The 18,472-nt window shown below is 47.6% G+C and overlaps 2 protein-coding genes across 2 annotated transcripts; one reads left to right on the forward strand and one right to left on the reverse strand.

Annotated features, from left to right (window-relative positions):
• Window positions 1-1,435: 1,435 nt before the first annotated feature.
• On the forward strand, window positions 1,436-7,769 carry DCXR (dicarbonyl and L-xylulose reductase). The gene is made up of 8 exons (XM_020814546.3): window positions 1,436-1,596; window positions 1,698-1,795; window positions 4,203-4,357; window positions 5,215-5,257; window positions 5,629-5,728; window positions 5,958-6,022; window positions 6,634-6,751; window positions 7,020-7,769. Exons 1-8 carry the CDS (start codon window positions 1,548-1,550, stop codon window positions 7,121-7,123), a joined length of 732 nt encoding a protein of 243 aa, XP_020670205.3. The 5' UTR covers window positions 1,436-1,547; the 3' UTR covers window positions 7,124-7,769.
• Window positions 7,310-15,426, reverse strand: RAC3 (Rac family small GTPase 3). Its single transcript, XM_072990651.2, has 6 exons — window positions 15,129-15,426; window positions 11,883-11,954; window positions 10,055-10,172; window positions 9,646-9,708; window positions 8,622-8,781; window positions 7,310-8,307 (listed from the first exon to the last, which is right to left on the reverse strand). The coding sequence occupies exons 1-6, from the start codon at window positions 15,161-15,163 to the stop codon at window positions 8,177-8,179; spliced, it is 579 nt and encodes a 192-aa protein (XP_072846752.1). The 5' UTR covers window positions 15,164-15,426; the 3' UTR covers window positions 7,310-8,176.
• Between the last annotated feature and the right edge of the window lie 3,046 nt (window positions 15,427-18,472).

An 18,472-nucleotide genomic window follows, 5' to 3' on the forward strand; every position in this document is an offset into this window, starting at 1 on the left:
GTGAAACAACCTGGGGACACGTGAGGGGAGAGTCACAATTGGTGTCAGCTTGTCGGATACGTAGCGTGAGCCCTTTGTTTGGTGAAACGAACAGGGACCACGTGATAAATGTCACAATATGTTAATAAATAGCAGTGGACACAGGTAACATCAAGGGAATGTATGACAGTATCAAGCAGGCTTTAGGTCCAATACAGAAAAAATCTGCTCCCTTGAAGTCTGCTACAGGTGTGATCATCCAGGACCGACCACAAGAGATGGAATGCTGGATGCAGCACTATGAGCTATATTCCAGAGAGAATGTAGTAACCGAAGAAGTATTAAATAACATTGAGTGCCTTCCTGTCTTGGAAGAGCTGGACAGCGAACCAACTTTAGCAGAAATAAAAGCAGCCTTGGATTCCCTTGCCTCCAGCAAGGCACCTGGGAAGGATAACATCCCTGTTGAAGTGCTGTAAAGAGACCATCACCACTGAGCTGCATGAAATCTTTTCTCTCTACTGGAGGTAAGGTGAAGTACCACAGTACATGAAGGATGCAAGCATCGTCACATTGTACAAGAACAAAGGAGACAGGGACGACTGCAATAACCACTATCCAGAGGCAACTTGAGGGCACAACAACCAACACCAGAACCAAGCTCAGGCTCACTAATCTTTTCACAGAAAAAGGCACTCCAGGTTGCCCCAAAACGCCTTCATTACAACATTCATTTATCAGTCCTAAAAGTGGCAAAATAAGTGTTTGGTTTCTCCTTGTGCGTCGTCGTCGTCCCCCCGCCCCATTTTCAAGGTATAACAGCAGAATTGGCCAGTAAAGGAAATATTTCTCTGTATTTTCTACCCACTAGTTACGGTGAGGGCAATGCGCTAATACTGACATTGTAACACACAGTATTCTTCTTTTTATGAAATGAGGAACCATGAGAATAACAATCCTTGGAGTGCCCCTCAGAAACGACGAGTAATGCCACATTCACCTTACAAAAAATAAATTCCAAGTTTTGTATGTGCATAAAGTGCCTCGTTCCGCCTAATGGCAGACCCACCGCTACTTATTCTTTGCAATACTGTACTTGATTTCATAGACACATACTATAATGTACATTTTAAAAGGCCTTCTTTTTCTTCTATTTTTAAGGGACGGACGACACCATATTTCCTGCCGGGATTTCCCTGTTGCCTCTGATCCTGCAGCTGTCCCTCTGAGCTGGCTACCAGGAGAAGGCGTCAGAAGTAACCAGGAAGACACACACCCCACCTTGCGGGCCGGCTAAAAGACGCGCCGTTCCCGCCGCCACTTTTCCGTATCCCGCCGTCCTCAAGGAAAGCGCGAAACCCGCGAAGGGTGCCATTTTAAGGGCGCGGGGGGCGGACCCTCCGGAGGGGCGGCCGACTGGGGAAGCCAGGGGGCGTGGGCATAGATTGCCTTGCCCAACTTGCTAGGCCCGTCCTGTCGCCGCCGCCGCCTCCTCCTCTTCCTTCCTTCCTTCCTTCTCCTCCTCCTGCTCCGGGACGCGGACTCTGCCCTTTGCCTGGCCGCCAGCGATGGAGCGCTTCTCGGGCCGTCGGGCTCTCGTGACCGGGGCAGGCAAAGGTACCGGTCCGGGAGCGCGGCGTTTGGCGGCGCTGCGGGCACAGGGAACGGGCGCCTCCTGCGCTCTTTTCCTGGACATGTCGTTTCTTTCCCCTTTGCAGGGATCGGCCGGGCTGTCGCGGTCGCCCTGAGCCGTGCGGGGGCCCAGGTGGTCGCGCTGAGCCGGACCCAGGCGGATCTCGATGACCTGAGAAAGGAGGTAGAGCCTGGAGCCAGACCACCCTTTCTCCCTAGAATCTCCACCGGCCTGATAATCCTCTCTGACCCCCCTTACGGCCCTGTTGTTGTTGTTTAGTCGTTAAGTCGTGTCCGAGTCTTAGTGACCCCATGGACCAGAGCATGCCAGGCCCTCCTGTCTTCCACTGCCTCCCGGAGTTTGGTCAGATTCATGTTGGTCGCTTCGCAGACACTGTCAAACCATCTCATTCTCTGTCGTCCCCCTCTCCTCTTGCCTTCACACTTTCCTAACACCTCCTGAGATGGCCAAAGTATTGGAGCCTCAGCTTCAGGATCTGTCTTTCCACTGAGCACTCAGGGTCGATTTCCTTTAGAATGGATAGATTTGTTCTCCTTGCAGTCCAGGGGACTCTCAAGAGTCTCCTCCAGCACCACAATTCAAAAGCGTCAATTCTTCGGTGGTCTGCTTTATGGTCCAGCTCTCACTTCCATACATTGCTACTGGAAAAACCATAGCTTTGACTATGTGGACCTTTGTCGGCAAGGTGATGTCTCTGCTTTTTAAGATGCTGTCAAGGTTTGTCATCGCTTTCCTCCCAAGAAGCAGGCATCTTTTAATTTCGTGGCTGCTGTCTCCATCTGCAGTGATCATGGAGCCCAAGAAAGTAAAATCTGTCACTGCCTTCATATCTTCCCCTTCTATTTGCCAGGAGGTGATGGGACCAGCGGCCATGATCTTGGGTTTTTTTTTTTATGTTCAGCTTCAGACCATTTTTGCACTCTCCTCTTTCACCCTCATTAAGAACAGAATGGTGGTCAAGTTAGATCACTGGGCAAGCTGGTCTTCCTATGACCCACATAACCCAAATCTCCTGACTGCTCCAATCCACATGACTTCCTAATTGATACTGCTGAAGCCTGCCTTGGAGGATTTTGAGCATAACCTTGCTAGCGTGTGAAATGAGTGCAATTGTACTGTAGTTGGAGCATTTTTTGGCACTGCCCTTCCTTGGGATTGGGACACAGACTGATCTTTTCCAATACTCCCACCTTTTTCCTGACCCTAAACATGGAGGGAGAAGGCAATCCATGGCTACTAACCCTGATGGCCATATGCTCACCCACCCACCCACACACCTACCCAGCTTCAGAGGCAGCACACTTGTCTTGGCCACTGGTGTGGCAAGGGAGCAGCAGCGGGAAAGCGGGCCTGCTGTCCTCATATGCTCATTATGAGGGGTATCTGGTCAGGGACAGAGGAGCTCATGCAAAAATTATCTGCAGGTATGCTTAGGAAATAAACTGTACCTGAAACCTGTAGGGCTCCTGCCAGTCAGAGTTGACCTTACAAGACCAAGGGAGTGGCTGTAAGGCAGGGTCCTCTGACCCTCAGGAAGAACAGAATGGTGGTCAAGTTAAATCACGGGGCAAGCTGGTCTTCCTATGACCCACATAACCCAAATCTCCTGACTGTTCAAATCCACATGACTTCCTAATTGATCTAGCTGGACCTCCACCCAAAGAGACTCCAGATAGCAAAATGGTTGAGGTATCTGGCTATGGAGCCGTAGGTTGAGCATTCAATTTCCCCCTGTGACTCTTGACAAGGGCTGGACTTGATGATCCATAGGGTCCATTCCAGCTCTGCAGTTCTAAGATTATGATGAGACTACGTATGTACAAAGATCCTTAGAAAATCATATATGGAATTGTCAGATTCTCAAGATGGCTAGAAATACTAACTTTCCACTCCCCTTTAATACATTTCTTATGGGGGTGCGTTTAACAGCTATATGATAAGCAGAAAAACAGTGTAACATGCTTTTTTCCCTCCTCCTCAGCATGGAGATGCAATGGAAGGATAAGCTACCTCTGGTGAATTTTCACCATCATGCCTGTATTAAAGAGCAGCTTTGCTAGGGAGGAAAACATGGCGACCCTGGCTATGACTCTCATTTAGTCACTACAACAGAAGTCACATTTTAGAAAATTGGGCTCTTTGCAATTCTTGTAATTATTTTCACGGATGACACTGAAAACATCTTTAAGCCTCTCTGGTACCTTTTATGTGATGTGCAGTTATTAATCCTGCAAGCTACAAAATGGAAGAGAACATTTCTGAAGGCAAAGGCTCATTCGCATCAGTGTAACCCTCATATTCTCACTAAAGATACAGGCAGTTAAAAACACACACATTCAGTTCTCAAAAATATGTTTCGGGTGTTCTGTGGAAGCATCTTTTCAAGAACTGCCAGGTGATAAAGTTAGTCTTAAACTAGCAATTAACTAGGTTAAAGGTACTACACACCGTGAACCTGTTGTCTGAAATTGCACACTTCATGTGGTCAAGCAATCCCAATTCCCTTTCCATTCTACTAGCTTCCCCTCGGGGTTTTCCCCCACTCAAATGTTGTTTATTCCCTCCTCAGTGCCCTAACATCCAGACCCTGTGTGTAGACCTAGGAGACTGGAATGCTACGGAGGCAGCACTGAGCCAAGTGGGGGATATTGACCTGCTGGTGAATAATGCCGCTGTAGCCCTGTTGCAGCCATTTCTAGAGGTGACCAAGGATGCCTTTGACAGGTAATCCCTGACATAAACCTAAAGGTGGGCGTTGTGGTCTGTAACAGACAGTGATGACGAGTGTTTCATATCATAAACTGCTACATGCTTGTGTACCTTGATTCTGAATCTCGGCCCTAGTGGCCTGTTGTATTCCATCTTGAAAGTGAAGTGTTCGAAAATGTTTATCTTAGATTGAATTAATCATGAATATGATAACGGCAGCCAGATTAGTGATTGTGAGACACTGGAAACTGAAGCATTTGTTTTTATTAACTGAATGGAATAATGAAGTTTGAAAAACATCAATTAATGGTAAGTTGACTTGGGATATAAATTTTAAAAAAGGATTGCTAAAAGAGAATATGTTCCTTGAAACATGGCAAGATTTTCTGAACTTTGTATTATTGAAAGGTGAAGGCCGTCTACGCAAGGAAGAGATAATGTTATTTTGGAAGCATTATGGGGGCATCATAATCAAAACTTTGGAAGAAAGATATCTCTACTAGTCCCAGTGATCGGTATACTAATTTCAGATATATATTTTCTTAATTGTGTTAAGATATGTGTATTTTCCCCCTCCTTCTTTGTTAGTTTTTTCCTATGTTATGTTTGTATATTGTAATAATGTTAATTTAAAAAAAGAGCTGGTTCATAGAGACGTAAAACCACACAGTCTTCCTGTACCCTGGGAGTCAAAGGGGCAAACTTTATTCTCTATTAACTGCTTGATAACTGCTGTGGTTGCTGTGCCATTAAGAGGGAAGAGGGAGAAGGCAATTCAGGGCTCTGTTTGCGTGTTCGGGGCCTAGCTGTCCTCCCTAACTATTGCTCTCTGCATTACTTGGTGCATATAATCAGACTCCGATTTTATGTAGGTCTTTCAGTGTCAACCTTCGAGCTGCACTTCAGGTATCTCAGGTGAGAAGAAACATACAGGTACATGCATGCTACTAGGCTGGGGGCGGAGGCAATCCTTATTCCTGAACAGTACACAAGCAACTCAGCCCAAAGCTCCTGCTGGTGCAAGAGCCAAGGAAGTGTGGCCTTCTGGATGTTGTTGAACTGCAGCTCCCATTAGCCCAAGTCAGCATAGTTGTTGGTGAGGGATTGTGGGAATCGGAGTACGACAGTATCCCGAGAGTTGCACTTTCCATTTCTGCTGGGCTGGTATTGAAAGCTCACTTCTAGGGGGGCCTATTCAAAAGTCAACCCTGTACTCTGAAGGGCGCCAGATTACTGATTGCTTAGAATCAAACCCCACTATAATGTTAGGTGTCTTAATGTTTCAGATAATTGCTCGGAAGCTAATTGCTAGGGGAGCGCCAGGTGCAATTGTGAACGTCTCAAGTCAGGCCTCCCATCGGGCTCTGTCTGATCACACCGTTTATTGTGAGTATAACTGCAAGGTGTCTGCGGCCCCCCCCCCCAATATTTGCCTTCCCAAGAACGCTCAGGTGGGAACTGCAGTCATCTGACTGACTGTACTGTGAACTTTGGCTCAAGCCACACTTCTTCAGGACCGTCATAGATGTGTGAGTGGAATTGGCCTTGCAGTGGGGGAGGGTAGCAGAAGAGGAGGCAAAAACGTCACACACTAAAACAGCTTGTTTCGTTGAAGGTTCCACCAAGAGTGCTTTGGACATGCTGACAAAGTCAATGGCGCTGGAGCTGGGTCCCCATAAGGTAAGAACTTAATAGCAGGTTAATTAGGAACGGAGAAGGTCTTGATTTGCTAGCTTTATGCTGTCTTTGATCTGATTTACTTTATTATATGGTTTTTGTCTTGTTTTGTTTTATTGTTTTACCTGTATGGATTTGGCGGTATAAAAATTAAAGAAACAGACAAACAAACAAACGGCATGCTTCTTCTTGTGCAGGGCAGGCAAAGAGGGGAAACAAAATGAAACAACGCGCAGAGGAGGGTATACTGCTTCACTGGGGGCAGGGGAGACATATAATCCTTCCCACTGTGCCTCCATAAGGGTCCCTTCCAGCTGTGCAGTTCTAAGAGTATTATTGTTCTGTTACTGCACTACCAATCCCAAAAGTCCAGCCTGCATAACAGATGGGAGTTGTTGTCTAACATCATCCCCCATCACTGATTCAGACCTAAGAAGTGAGTCAAAGCCAAATGTATCCGTACACACAAGTTGGAGAGTTAAGCTCTGGCTCTTTTTTGACAAGCAAGCAAGAGGTGGAACATAGTAAATTCTTGAAGCTGGAGTAGATGTTGTGCTCTTGTGCATGGCCTAAGCCTACATTATTTCTCTTCTACCCTGTCCTTGCTGTTTAAGATTCGAGTGAACAGCGTGAACCCCACTGTTGTCATGACTAAGATGGGACGCCTCAACTGGACTGACCCTCAGAAAGCTGGACCTATGATTAGCCGCATCCCGTTGGGGAAATTTGCAGGTAATTTGGAGGGTAGGCTCCCTTTGCCGAAGGGCAAGAAAAGGCTTAAGTAGATTTAGAAATTTGGCAGAAGATTGGTCAGCTCAATTTTATATGGCTGTTTTCTTTGAGTACAACACAGTGTGACTGAAGGAGGCTAAGCCTGGGGCTGGACTAACGTGGCACTTGAAAGTGGAGCACTCAGACCCAGGCCTGTAGTTTCCCAACCAAATGTTGCCTCTTTGATTTTGGAGGTCCCTCCATCAATCTTTGATCATTGTGATTACAGAGGTGGACGATGTGGTGAACAGCATCCTTTTCCTGCTGAGCGACCAAAGCAACATGACCACAGGTGCCATGCTGCCGGTTGATGGGGGATTCCTTGCTTGCTGAAAATCTGCCTGGGCATCAGTCCCTGAAGAAAGGTCTCTCCTTGGTGTGTCTTCTCATCCTGCAAATACTGGAACGAGACGCCGTAAAGGAAGAAAAGGAGCAAGGGCCAGTTCCATCAAGGAACTGGTGAAGATGAGAGATTTTTTTTTTCCCTCCTGGTCTTAAACATAAACAAACCACACCTCCTTACTTATGGAGAAATGTTTATTGTATAAAATAAGAGGTGTTCAGCTCATCACTCTACACGATGATTTTAAAAACTGGACCCGTCTCCATCCCAACCCCTTCAAAGCTCTCCCTGCTCCATCCCCCAGTCCATCAGTCCTGACAAAAGGAAGGGGTTGGCCATCACCCTCCCACCTCCACTTTTTTTTTTCTTTTAATTTCCTTTTTCTTTTTCTCAAAATCTTACAGAAAGGTTCCTGCTGTGTAGCCCCGCTCTGCCCTGGGCCGGGCACGGCGAACAAGACCTCCTTCCTCTTCCCTGTCTTTGGGAAAGTTGATGGTCAGTAAACCAGCTTAGGAGCTGCGCACAGGCTGGTGCCCTGGAAGGCCAAAGACAGCTTTGGATGGCACAGAAGCTGCTCTGATCATTGAAGCTCGGCTATTGTCTCACACAATAAAGCACTAATGGCTAGTTCTGAAACCTGCGTCCATATTTGTCTTTCCTGCCGCCCGCCCCCCCCCATCAACTGGGGTTCATTATCTGCTCCCAACTGCAAGCCTCTAGCACCAATAGAAGTAGTAAGAAAGGGCTGGTCTCTCCATCCACTCGTTACCCCCCTGGCATGGAGTCATGGGGAGCATGCTCCTCCCCCAATGCTCCGCCCTGGGGGTGGGACAACATCGAGCTCCTCTTTTATCTCCCATGCGGCCCTTTTTTTTTTTACATCGACACAGACGTTAAATCAAAGAGACATTTAAAAAACACTGACTTCATACATGATGAAGGGCCCCGCCCACTCCCGTTGCGGGAACACCCAGCGAACGCTCCCTCCTTGCACACACACGCAAGGAGGAGACACACCCATAACATGCTGAACTCAGATGCCCTTAGAACATGGTGCACTTCTTGCCAGGCTTCTTCACAGGTGGAGGACAGAGCACAGCCCGGATGGCTTCGTCAAAGACCGTCTTGAGGCCTCTCTGTGTAAGAGCAGAGCATTCGAGGTACTTCACTGAACCTGTGGGAAGCAAAGAGAGGGTGTAATTGGGCAGGCAACTGTTAATTTCTCACTTTGGCCTCAGCCACTATCAAAATTCTAGAACCTTATTACGTTTTTTCTTTCTTCCAAGCAATACTAGTTTTCATGAGAAAGAGAGAGAAAAGGAAAACCTTGCAAACAGCGGTCCTCTGAATGTAGTTGAGAAGTAGCAACTCCTATCAGGTCTAGTCAACACAGCCAAATGGTGAGGAATGATGGGAAATGCAGTCCAGAAGTATTGGGAGGGCTCCATATTTCTCCCCCCTGCTCTGGCCTCTGTTTCTAAGACTCACCAATTTCTCTGGCCATGGCTAGACCTTGAGGGTAGGTGATGGGAGCCAGCTTCTTGTCACGCAGCCTCTCAATGGTATCCTTGTCATCTCTCAGATCCAGCTTGGTACCCACCAAGATGATTGGTGTGTTGGGGCAGTGATGTCGGACCTCTGGGTACCACTACAAATTAGAGGAACATTGGAGTGAATCCCTTAATGGTCAGCTTGGGAGTTAGGATACAGATGTGCTTCGACTTACAATCATAATCCGTCCCAGAAAATGGTCGTAAGTCGAAGCACCATTTCCCATAGGAATGCATTGGAACGGGATTAATCCATTCCAGCAGAAAAAGAAATCACATACACAAAAACAACAACAACCCACAGTCAGCCCCATTGGAACGTGATGGGGCTGGGGGAAAAACACAAAAACAACCCCCCCCCCGCACACGCAACACAGAAATATAACCCCCCAATCCATTCTGCAAAGCAAAGCAAATGTACTTACTCACGAGCAGAAAGCAGCACCATGCAGTCCAAAGCCGCCTCCAATGCACACACTCTAACCGTTGGGGTGAAAGAGCTACAAAGAAGCTCTTCGCCGACCAATGGTTTAGCCCTCTAATTTGAATTCCCCGCCTTTTTCCCCTGCCTGATCGCAACTCAAAGCTCCGGCCGCAAGTCAAAGCAACATTTTGTGGCTGGAGCTGGTCGCAACTCGGAATGGTCGTATGTCAGGACGATCGGAAGTCAAGATACCACTGTATTAGAATCAAAATGGTACCCAAGCCAAATGGCCATGTGGAGCAATGTGCCTGGCTAAAGTTAAGAGATGTTCTTAGAAAAGAAGAGACAGATCCTCCTCCAGGGCACACTGGTGGCTTTTAATCTTGTTCTTGAAGCATCACCCACCAGCTCTGGTGAGCAAGGAGGAGGAAGACATTCTCTGTTGACTATGGCATGGACGTTGCTAATAAGTTCACCCAGCATGGCCATTTCCCCATGCACATGAGAAATACCGTATATATGGGAGAGGGTTTATTACCTTGGCTCGAACATTTTCAAAGGAAGCTGGGCTGACCAGTGAGAAGCAGATCAGGAAAACATCCTACAGGAATAAAAATATCAATCAAGAAAGTGATTTTTGCACCTACACAGATCAAATGTTGTTGGTCTCTCAAATCCATTTTTCTCTCTCAGTCCAGATCTCACTCTAAACCTTAAAATTTACCATATTTTAGTAAGAGGGTATGTAATACAGGATTAATTTACACTAAAATGGCTGAAGGTTTTCAACAAACTTGACTGATGCAAAACACGAAAAAATTGCGGAAGAGAATTTATGAGAGCGGACTGGCTGCCTGAGGTAAAGGCACCATGATTCAAGCCCAACTCGTACCTTCAGGCAAATGCCTGAATCGAACTGTACAACAGGGAAGAACCTCAGGACTTACTGTCTGTGGGTAGGAAAGAGGCCTCAGCCTGTCATAATCTTCTTGTCCTGCTGTGTCCCACAAGCCCAGATTGACTGGCTTTCCATCTACCATGACGTTGGCCGAATAGTTATCAAACCTACAGGATAAATATTTCTGTCAGCGATAGCCCTTCGAATACACTACATTCTCAAAATCAATTTGCTTCATCTTAAACTAGCCATGTCACAACAGACTTCCTTTCTCTAGTTCTCTTTGGACAACCAGTAACTAGGTGCCAGTCCAAATTTTAAATTTTCATCTTCTCAGTTGTCTAGCTTTGCATATTTGAGCCCCAACACACTTACATGAGTTCTGTGGTATAAACAAAGAGAAACAAACCGAGGTAAAACACAATGGCTGAAATCCTGTTGCTTAGCATAGCAAATCAAGCTATGGTAGACCTGTTGAAGCAGTGAGGACGTGATGAGTCAGCTTCTCTAAATTCTGTTGATCTGAATGGTCATACTCTAATTGTTACTTGCTACTCTACATAAGCAAGCAAGAGGATTTCAGCTAGTATCTCCCTCATTTATTCAAAACCTTGCAGTACATACACTGCCTTCTTCACACAAGTTCCTTCTGATTTCCTTATTGCAGATGTTTTATTTTTAGTATTTCACTGTCTAAAAACTGAATACAGATACATACATTAATCAGCCAGAGGTAGAATTAAAAGGGATTCCATACAAATTGCAAGTATTGATATCCTGTTGAAGGACACAGTTGCAGAAGGGCTAATGTTATAATTCTTCCGGCAGGTCCTGAAAGCCCTCCTTTGCGTGCCCAACTGCACATTTCCTGCATGATCTGGCATATGATTGGGATTGCTGGAGTGAGGGGAATCCTGGTCAAATAGCCTTACGCCTCCAAACATCCATTATTTTATCCAGCAGTGCCGGTCCCTATAGACAAAATCCTTCTACCATATTTACTTAGAGGTTAATCCCATTCAACAAATATCTATGTAACATTAAAGTTTCCAACCTGCAGTTTTCTCTCTCCCTCTCTCTTTGTTCCATGGTGTGATTACTAACAAATAGGCTGCTAAATGCCTCTTGAGTAGCTTTTTTGAACTGCCTCCTTTTGCCTAGGTCTTTCTCCAGAGACGATTTTAATTACAGTGCTCTCTCCAAATATGTGTATCCTTCCAGCTGACTACAGAAGAGCAATTCCTCCGTAGCGCTAAAGCGCTTTAGTATCGAAGAGGCCGTAGCCAATCTGTGTATTTCATTCTAATAAATTATTTAACAATAACTTACTGTGTATATTAAATAACCTTAAAATCAATCCATTCAGACTGTTTGGGACTCTCTCAACTAGAGAACAGTTAAATCATGTAAATAAGCTGAATCAAGTTGATATTTTCCATAGTGAAAATATGACAAGGCAGCTTCTGGAAGGTTACCGGATTAGAAAAAGAGCCAGGACTCTTTTATGCAACATTGCAACGGAGAAGCCCGAGCACAGTGCAGCATGCAATCCCCCTGCAGACTGTCTTGTGCAGTGAGCACACAAGTAATATTTGAGCTGTGTATGAAGACACACTGGGGAGCAATAGCTAATCTTGGCTTCCCAGTAGATGTGTATGTCACATCTAAGTCACAAGTAACAATCTTCCACATGGTTGAGTAGACCGTTCCCCATGGCTGGAAGCTGTCAGATTTGAAGCATCCCTGAGAGTACAAATCTTTCAATACCCCAAATCTCAGGATCCCAGGGTAGGACTCTCACAAACTGCCGTGCCCTTGTTTGCCTCTTCCCCCACGATTATGCACTGCAGCCTGTGCCTTGATCCACTAATACTCACACAGTGGGGATGTACTCTCCAGGGAAGGCATTTGTCGTGTAGCTGATCAACAGACATGTCTTCCCCACAGCCCTGAAAAAATGAAAGCAGAGCCATAACTCATAGACACAGTAGGGTAATTGGGGCCGAGGGTTGGAGGAGGGGGAGGGGAAAAAAAAGAGATGCCGGTCTGCCCCCAGTCCCAGGTCACTGGACCAGACCTAGATTTCTGTGTGTGCATTTTATGTCCCGAGTGCACTTAAGACTTCAGTAACAATTTTGTCTGTTCGTCTGTGGGGGAGGAAGCATGCTTTGTATTACTTCTTCAGCACACCTTGAACCCCAGCTCATAATAAACCAAGTGAGAGTTTACGAGTTAAACTACCATGACACATGCAAAAAGTTTAAAATTCAGCAATAATCAAGGAGTACACAGGTAAGGGCATCTAAAGGTTCAGTGCCTTCGTTTTGTGTGCTAGCATTCATTTTTATTTTCCACCTGATCTTCCAATTAGCATAAGCAGCTCATTCTTACTGACTGAACCATGAGGGATATAACCTTGTATGTGATCCTGCCATTTCCTTACTTTATTTGTACTGTATAAGTGATTTATACACCCTTTTCTCCAGGAATAGGATCTTCCTTGCAGAGAGACATATAGTTTCCTCCCATTGCTGATTCTTAACTACTTCCCAGAGAGGCAGGGATAGCAAAAGATGGCTTTGGTATGTCAAAAAATGAAGTGCTTGGTGTTAGGTCTTTAAGAAGAAGAAATGTAATTACAGTGGACCCTTGACTTACAGACGGCTTGACTTACAGACTTTTTGAGTTACAGACTTCTCTGGCCGCAAAATTTAGATTTGACTTGCAGACCGAGATTTGACTTACAGACCAGAAAAAAACAAAAATGGAACAAAAATGGCCTGTTACGGGATTAATCGGTTTTCAATGCACTGTAGCTCAATGGAGACTTGACCTACACACTTTTTGACCTGCAGCCACCGTTCCAATACGGATTAATTCTGTAAGTCAAGGGTCCACTGTACTGCCTGGACTGTATTTTCCCTGCCTTCCCTGAACCTTTCTTGACCTAAGAAAAAAAGAAAAAATATCCCCCTCTAGTGGTTGAAGGAGGAATAGCAGCTTCCCATTAATTTCTATGGACGGAAAAGAGCAGATACGGATCAAATGGTTTTCAATGCATTCCTATGGGAAATGCAGATTTGACCTGAGAACTTTTTGACTTGAGAACTGCCTTCCAATACGGATTAAGTTCTCAAGTCAAGACCCCACTGTAATAATTGGTTAGTGCAGGTGGAGTTATTTAGTCACTTCCTACCTGACAAGAAGGACACAGCCAAGTGGAATTAACCACCATGAGATGAATCACTAATTTGATTGGTTGGAGGTAGTATAAATTAAGAGGCTGGGTAGTGCGCCCTTCACAGTTCTATTTTGACTGTCATGTTTATGTTCTGTTTGTTTGACTGCTGAATGCTTATGTTCCTGTGAGTACTATGTAAATATGTACAGTAAGTAAATATTCTCTGCACATATTCCTGGTGTCTTCCTGTGTGCCTTACTATGCTGGAGCTTCTGGTCCAAACCTTTGTAAGGAGAAAATCTTCTGCTGTGACTTTAAATGCTAAACACTTGGGACCAGTCCTTAGATGCCTGCCACAAAATAGTCAGGAAGGGGGACTGGACTGTGTTGTTAGCTCTCAACCGGATTGTCTCCTATTCTAGTTCCATCTCACTGTAAATCTCCCACACACTGCATTCTCTAGCTAAACTTTGCAGTCACTTTACAGAAGTTGTTCATCCCAGAATTCTTCATGCATTCTGAATCTACAGTCTGTTGCAGCAAAAGGAGTCCTTGGACTCTTTAACTGCTACAAGTTTATTTAGGTTTACAGCATTGTGGGGGCTGCGACTGGAACCATTAAAGAAGTAATCTGAAGATGTCCGCTGCTGTCTTTAAAAAGCTTATGCCAAACACAAGGTGTGAGTCTTTTGAGATTGCCACCGGATTGTGTTGGGTTTTTCTGCACCAAATTCCTTGTTGTACAAAATAACTCTACTGTGTGGTCCAGTCATTTCAGGCCTTGTCCTGTGTTCCAGGAGGGGCCACTCATGCCACCTTGCCAAACCCTCTTTTCACACATCCTTCTCGTGGGAGACAATTTACCACACAGACACACACACCCCTGCAGGGACCCTCAAGAGGATCTTCTAGGGGCCTGCTCTTAAAGTCAGCAGGATCAGCTCAGGATCAGGACCTCTGTCCCTGGGTGCCGGGAAACTGCCTTTTCCCATCCCGCTGGGGAAGCGCGGCCGGGGCCACATCCAACCTTCCCACTTGAACCGGGAAGCGCGTCCTTCCTTTCCCACCGTTACGAGAACCAGCCTCATAGATCCTGCACTCGCCACAATACCACCGCACCCGCCCGGGCCTTGCCTCCCATTGCCACAGCGGGAGGGAGGGCGAAGTGTGCGTGTGTGCGTGTGTGTGCGCGGGGGGGGGGAGGAGAGAAGGGACGCGGGGGGGGGGGTCGCCTGAACCAGCGGCTGCCTAAAGAGTCCGCCCGGCACATGGCGATGCAGCCCCGGGCCAGAAAGACACGAACAGCAGCAGCAGACCTGCTTCGCGGCCGGTGTGTGTCCGTGTGAAAACCCTCCCTCGGGACTGCAGCAGGCGGGCGACGGGGTGGGGGCCGAACCGGGCAACCGAGAAAGGAGCGTCTCCGCCTCGGAGCAAAGGCTGCGAGAGGCAGGATCGGGGCGGCGAGGGAGGGCGAGGGTGGCCTTGCCAGGGCAACAATAGCGGGAAGGTTGGGGCAGAGGCAAAGCAGACCAGCCGCCGGCCAGGAGAGAAATGGGCGTGTGCCTTGCCTCACCGCCCCCCCTCAACAGACAGACAGACAGACACACACAATCCGGCATCCCCTCCAAGTCCAGGAGGGAACCGTGGAAAGGGGGCGAGAGGGAAGAAGGGGCCACCCCGTTCCTCTTCACGAGGCGGCGGCGGCGCGGGCTTTCCTTCCTCCGCTGCATCCTTCCTTCTCCACCTCTTTCTCTCAGAGGCCCCCGAGCCCCACCCGACCCTTCCCTGGCCTGCCTTTGCCTTTCCCATGCCGGGACCGGCGGGCGGGCGGGCGGCACATGGTCGGGCTCCCTGGGCCGTGCACCAGCCTCGCCCTCTCCCCGCCCTACGGACGCCCCCCCCCCCCCAAATTCTCTCCGGTGGCGGCGGCGGCGCGGCTCACCCGTCTCCCACGACCACACACTTGATGGCCTGCATCTGGGCCCGGAGCGAGACCGGCTGGGATGGCGGCGGCGGCGGCGGGCTCCGAGCCTCTCCCTCCTTCCTTGGCGATGGATGCCGCCCGCAGCCGCAGTGAGCGAGAGATGGAGAGAGACCCGGAGCCGGGCGGGGCCGGAGGAGGGGAAAGGGGGGGGGCGGAGGAGGAGGAGGAGGAGGAGGGACAGAGCCGGAGCGGGAGTCCGGCGGCCGCTCCCTGCCACGCGTGCTCCGGACTCCCGGGAGCCGAGCCGTGCGCAAGGGAGCGGGGTCGAGGGAGCCCCTGCTGCTGCTGCTGCTGCCGCTGCTGCCGCCGCCGCCCCTCGGCCCAGGCCCCCAGCGGGAGCTCTCCCCAGGGTCGGAGGAGGACCTGGCATCAGCCTCCCCGCGGAGGAGGGGCAGCGCCCCCCCAGTCGTAGCTTAGCAACTAACGCGTGCCTTGGCGGCCGGGCACAGCGACCAGGCGCGGGGGGGGGGAGAAGCCGGGCGCCCTTTCTGTGCCCAGCGGTGGTGCTGGTGGCGGGGGAAAGGGTGAGGTGCTCAGAAACGGGGAGGCGGCAGGGAGGGCGCCTGCTGGCCTCGCGCCTGGCTTTCTGGCAGGCGCTTCTCAGCGCGCGGGGCCCCCTCGTGCCCCAGAGGACTCGCGTGGTCCCAGGGCCTGAAACGGGGGCCTCGCAGCAAGATCTCCACACCCCGCACATCCGCTGCAGGCAGCTGGTTTGGTCTCATACAGACCACACCTTTCGCGCAGTTTGCCAGTTCCCCCGGGAGCAATTCTTTTGTACAGCTAATGAATATTGATCACCCGCTGGGAACAAAACCGTCCAACTCCAAATATTTTGCAGAAGAAGAGGGAGAGAGCTCGCAACAATTTATGGCTGCTGGAGAAAATAGGCTTTCCTACCGGTGTTACAGCTAAGAGCACAAGAAGTCAGTGGGGTAGGCAGCATATCCTAAGCTTTCCTAGTTCTGCTTTTGTTTTTGTTCAGTTGTTAAGTCGTGTCCGACTCTTCGTGACCCCATGGACCAGAGCACACGAAGCTCTTCTGTCTTCCACTGCCTCCCGGAGTTTGGTCAAATTCATGTTGGTCGCTTTGATGACCCTGTCCATCCATCTCGTCCTCTGTCGTCCCCTTCTCCTCCTGCCTCCACACTTTCCCAACATCAGAGTTCTGCCAACTTAATTCTAATCTAGTCTAGTCTGGTCTATCACTGGCCTTCTCTTCCAGTATAACTGCAGACAGCCACGTAGGCCTGTTGCGTCTATAAAGGGCCACCTGGAGCTATAGGTAGGGCGGTGCAATCGTATGTGGGCGTCCTAGGGCAGTGGTTCCTAACCTTGGGTAAACCTGGTCTTGGACTGCAGTTCCCAGAAACCCCAGCCAGTACAGCCAGGTTGGGAAATAATGTCCTAGGGCAAGAAAATCAGAGGGCACTAAAATCTATAGGTTAATCCATTGAACAATTTAGGGGGAGGGGAAAGGAAGGTCCCTTAGCCCTCTTCACTTTCTTTAGAAAAATAAAATAAACGTTCAGGGGAACAATACATTTTTTCCCAGAGAAGCTCTCACACCCATGCAGCAGGGAAGGAGCGACAGGAGGGAGATAATGCCAATTTTCCTGGATGCCAAAATAGCTAGTTATGGCTTTGCAGTTATCGTGGCATGTCTGATTTACAAGGGCAAAGCTTGCCAAAGGATAAAACTGCAGTCAGCGCCTCACTTGTGAAGTTTTTGCCTCCAAATCAGAAGGAAAAATAAATCTTCCTTCCCTTTTCATACGAGAGGGAAAAGAATCCTAGTTGTTCCCTGCTACTGCACCTCTGTGGCTATCTGCATCAGCCACAAGAGAGTACAGAGAACTAGGGAGGTAGAGGAGGATCCTTTACAAAAAAAGTAGGTGAAAGAAGCTAGATTGAAGTAGGCTGCCTTCAAATGCTTCCGCTGCAACCATACATGTCTTTAGAATCATTCCTTATCTTTAGAATGAGGAACTGGACCTAGAACGTCAGTTATTTGACTTACTTATGGGATCAAGTCTTCTGGGCCAGATGAGCGGCATATCCAAAGGCACTGACGAATCTTGCCTACTGTCTACAACAGGGGTCCTCAAACTTTTTAAACAGGGGGCCAGTTCACTGTCCCTCAGACCACTGGAGGGGCGGACTATAGTAAAAACAAAAACTATGAACAAATTCCTATGCACACTGCATATATCTTATTTTGAAGTGAAGAAACAAAGTGGGAACAAATACAATATTTAAAATGAAGTAAAGTTAAATCAACAAATTTACCAGTATTTCAATGGGAACTATGGGCCTGCTTTTGGCTAATGAGATGGTCAATGTCTGGTTTCATATTTGTCACTGCTAGTCGTAACAAGTGATGCAAGTGTGCATCCGTTAATCTTGATCTGGTTGGAAATTTCAAATGTTTCATTCTAGAAAAAGTCTGTTCACAGACATAAGTGCTGCCAAAGATGTTTGCCATTTTGAGTGCATGGTTCCTGAGATGAGGATATGTCTCAGAGGGGAGAGATAGATAGAAATTATGAAGGCTGCTTGACTTGAATGCGTCTTTCAGAGAGTCACAATTCTGAAGTTCAGCCAGTTCCATTTGGTAAATTGTATCCACATTTTCAATGTCAATAGAAAATGGGTTACGGAAAAGCTGTATGTCCTGTTCATGGAGATGAAGGACTTTAAATCTAAATTGGAACTCCTTTTGCAATTTTTCCAGTGAATCCACACGTTTTGTTTGGGAATGCAGTCAATGGTTTTTCCGCTGACAGATTTTGAGTTGTGGGGAGATGGCACAAGATTTCCTCCTTCACTTGTTTGATGAGGAGGCCTAATTTTACTTCAAATGCTTTGACATGTGATTGCATATCACAGATGAGCTTCCCCTTTCCTTGAAGTTGCATGTTGAAATTGTTAAGTAGTTCTGTTACATCTGTCAGAAAGGCAAGGTGCCATTCCCATTCTGCATCATTGAACTCTGGTACTTCTTTGTTTTTTGAAAGCGGAAAAGTTGTAATCTGTGGAAACAAGTCATAGAAACGTTTCAAAACTCTCCCTCAACTCAGCCAACGGACTTCTGTGTGATACGGAACATCTTCATAGTCAACACTTGGCTCAGACAGAAATTCCTGAAATTGTCTGTGGTTTAGTGCATGAGCTCTAATGAAGTTAGCATAAGATACCACAATTTTCATAACAGTGTCCCACTTCAGTGATTTACTACACAGCGCTTGTTGGTGGATGAGGCAGTGTATGGCTATTGGATGAGAATGGTTATGTTTGTCCATCTC

The sequence above is a fragment of the Pogona vitticeps genome, chromosome 2, assembly GCF_051106095.1.
Source record: "Pogona vitticeps strain Pit_001003342236 chromosome 2, PviZW2.1, whole genome shotgun sequence".
Lineage (NCBI taxonomy): Eukaryota > Metazoa > Chordata > Lepidosauria > Squamata > Agamidae > Pogona > Pogona vitticeps.

What these genes read in the sequence shown, in the direction of transcription:
- DCXR (XM_020814546.3), top strand. Translation starts at nt 1,548, where the DNA reads ATGGAGCGCTTCTCGGGCCGTCGGGCTCTCGTGACCGGGGCAGGCAAA. An exon ending in CTGCACTTCAGGTATCTCAG is followed by an intron (nt 5,258 to 5,628) that starts GTGAGAAGAAAC and finishes TTAATGTTTCAG; the next exon opens with ATAATTGCTCGGAAGCTAAT. An exon ending in GTCTGATCACACCGTTTATT is followed by an intron (nt 5,729 to 5,957) that starts GTGAGTATAACT and finishes GTTTCGTTGAAG; the next exon opens with GTTCCACCAAGAGTGCTTTG.
- RAC3 (XM_072990651.2), bottom strand. Translation starts at nt 15,163, where the DNA reads ATGCAGGCCATCAAGTGTGTGGTCGTGGGAGACGG. An exon ending in TGTGTGGTCGTGGGAGACGG is followed by an intron (nt 11,955 to 15,128) that starts GTGAGCCGCGCC and finishes TCATTTTTTCAG; the next exon opens with GGCTGTGGGGAAGACATGTC. An exon ending in CTCTTTCCTACCCACAGACA is followed by an intron (nt 9,709 to 10,054) that starts GTAAGTCCTGAG and finishes TTATTCCTGTAG; the next exon opens with GATGTTTTCCTGATCTGCTT.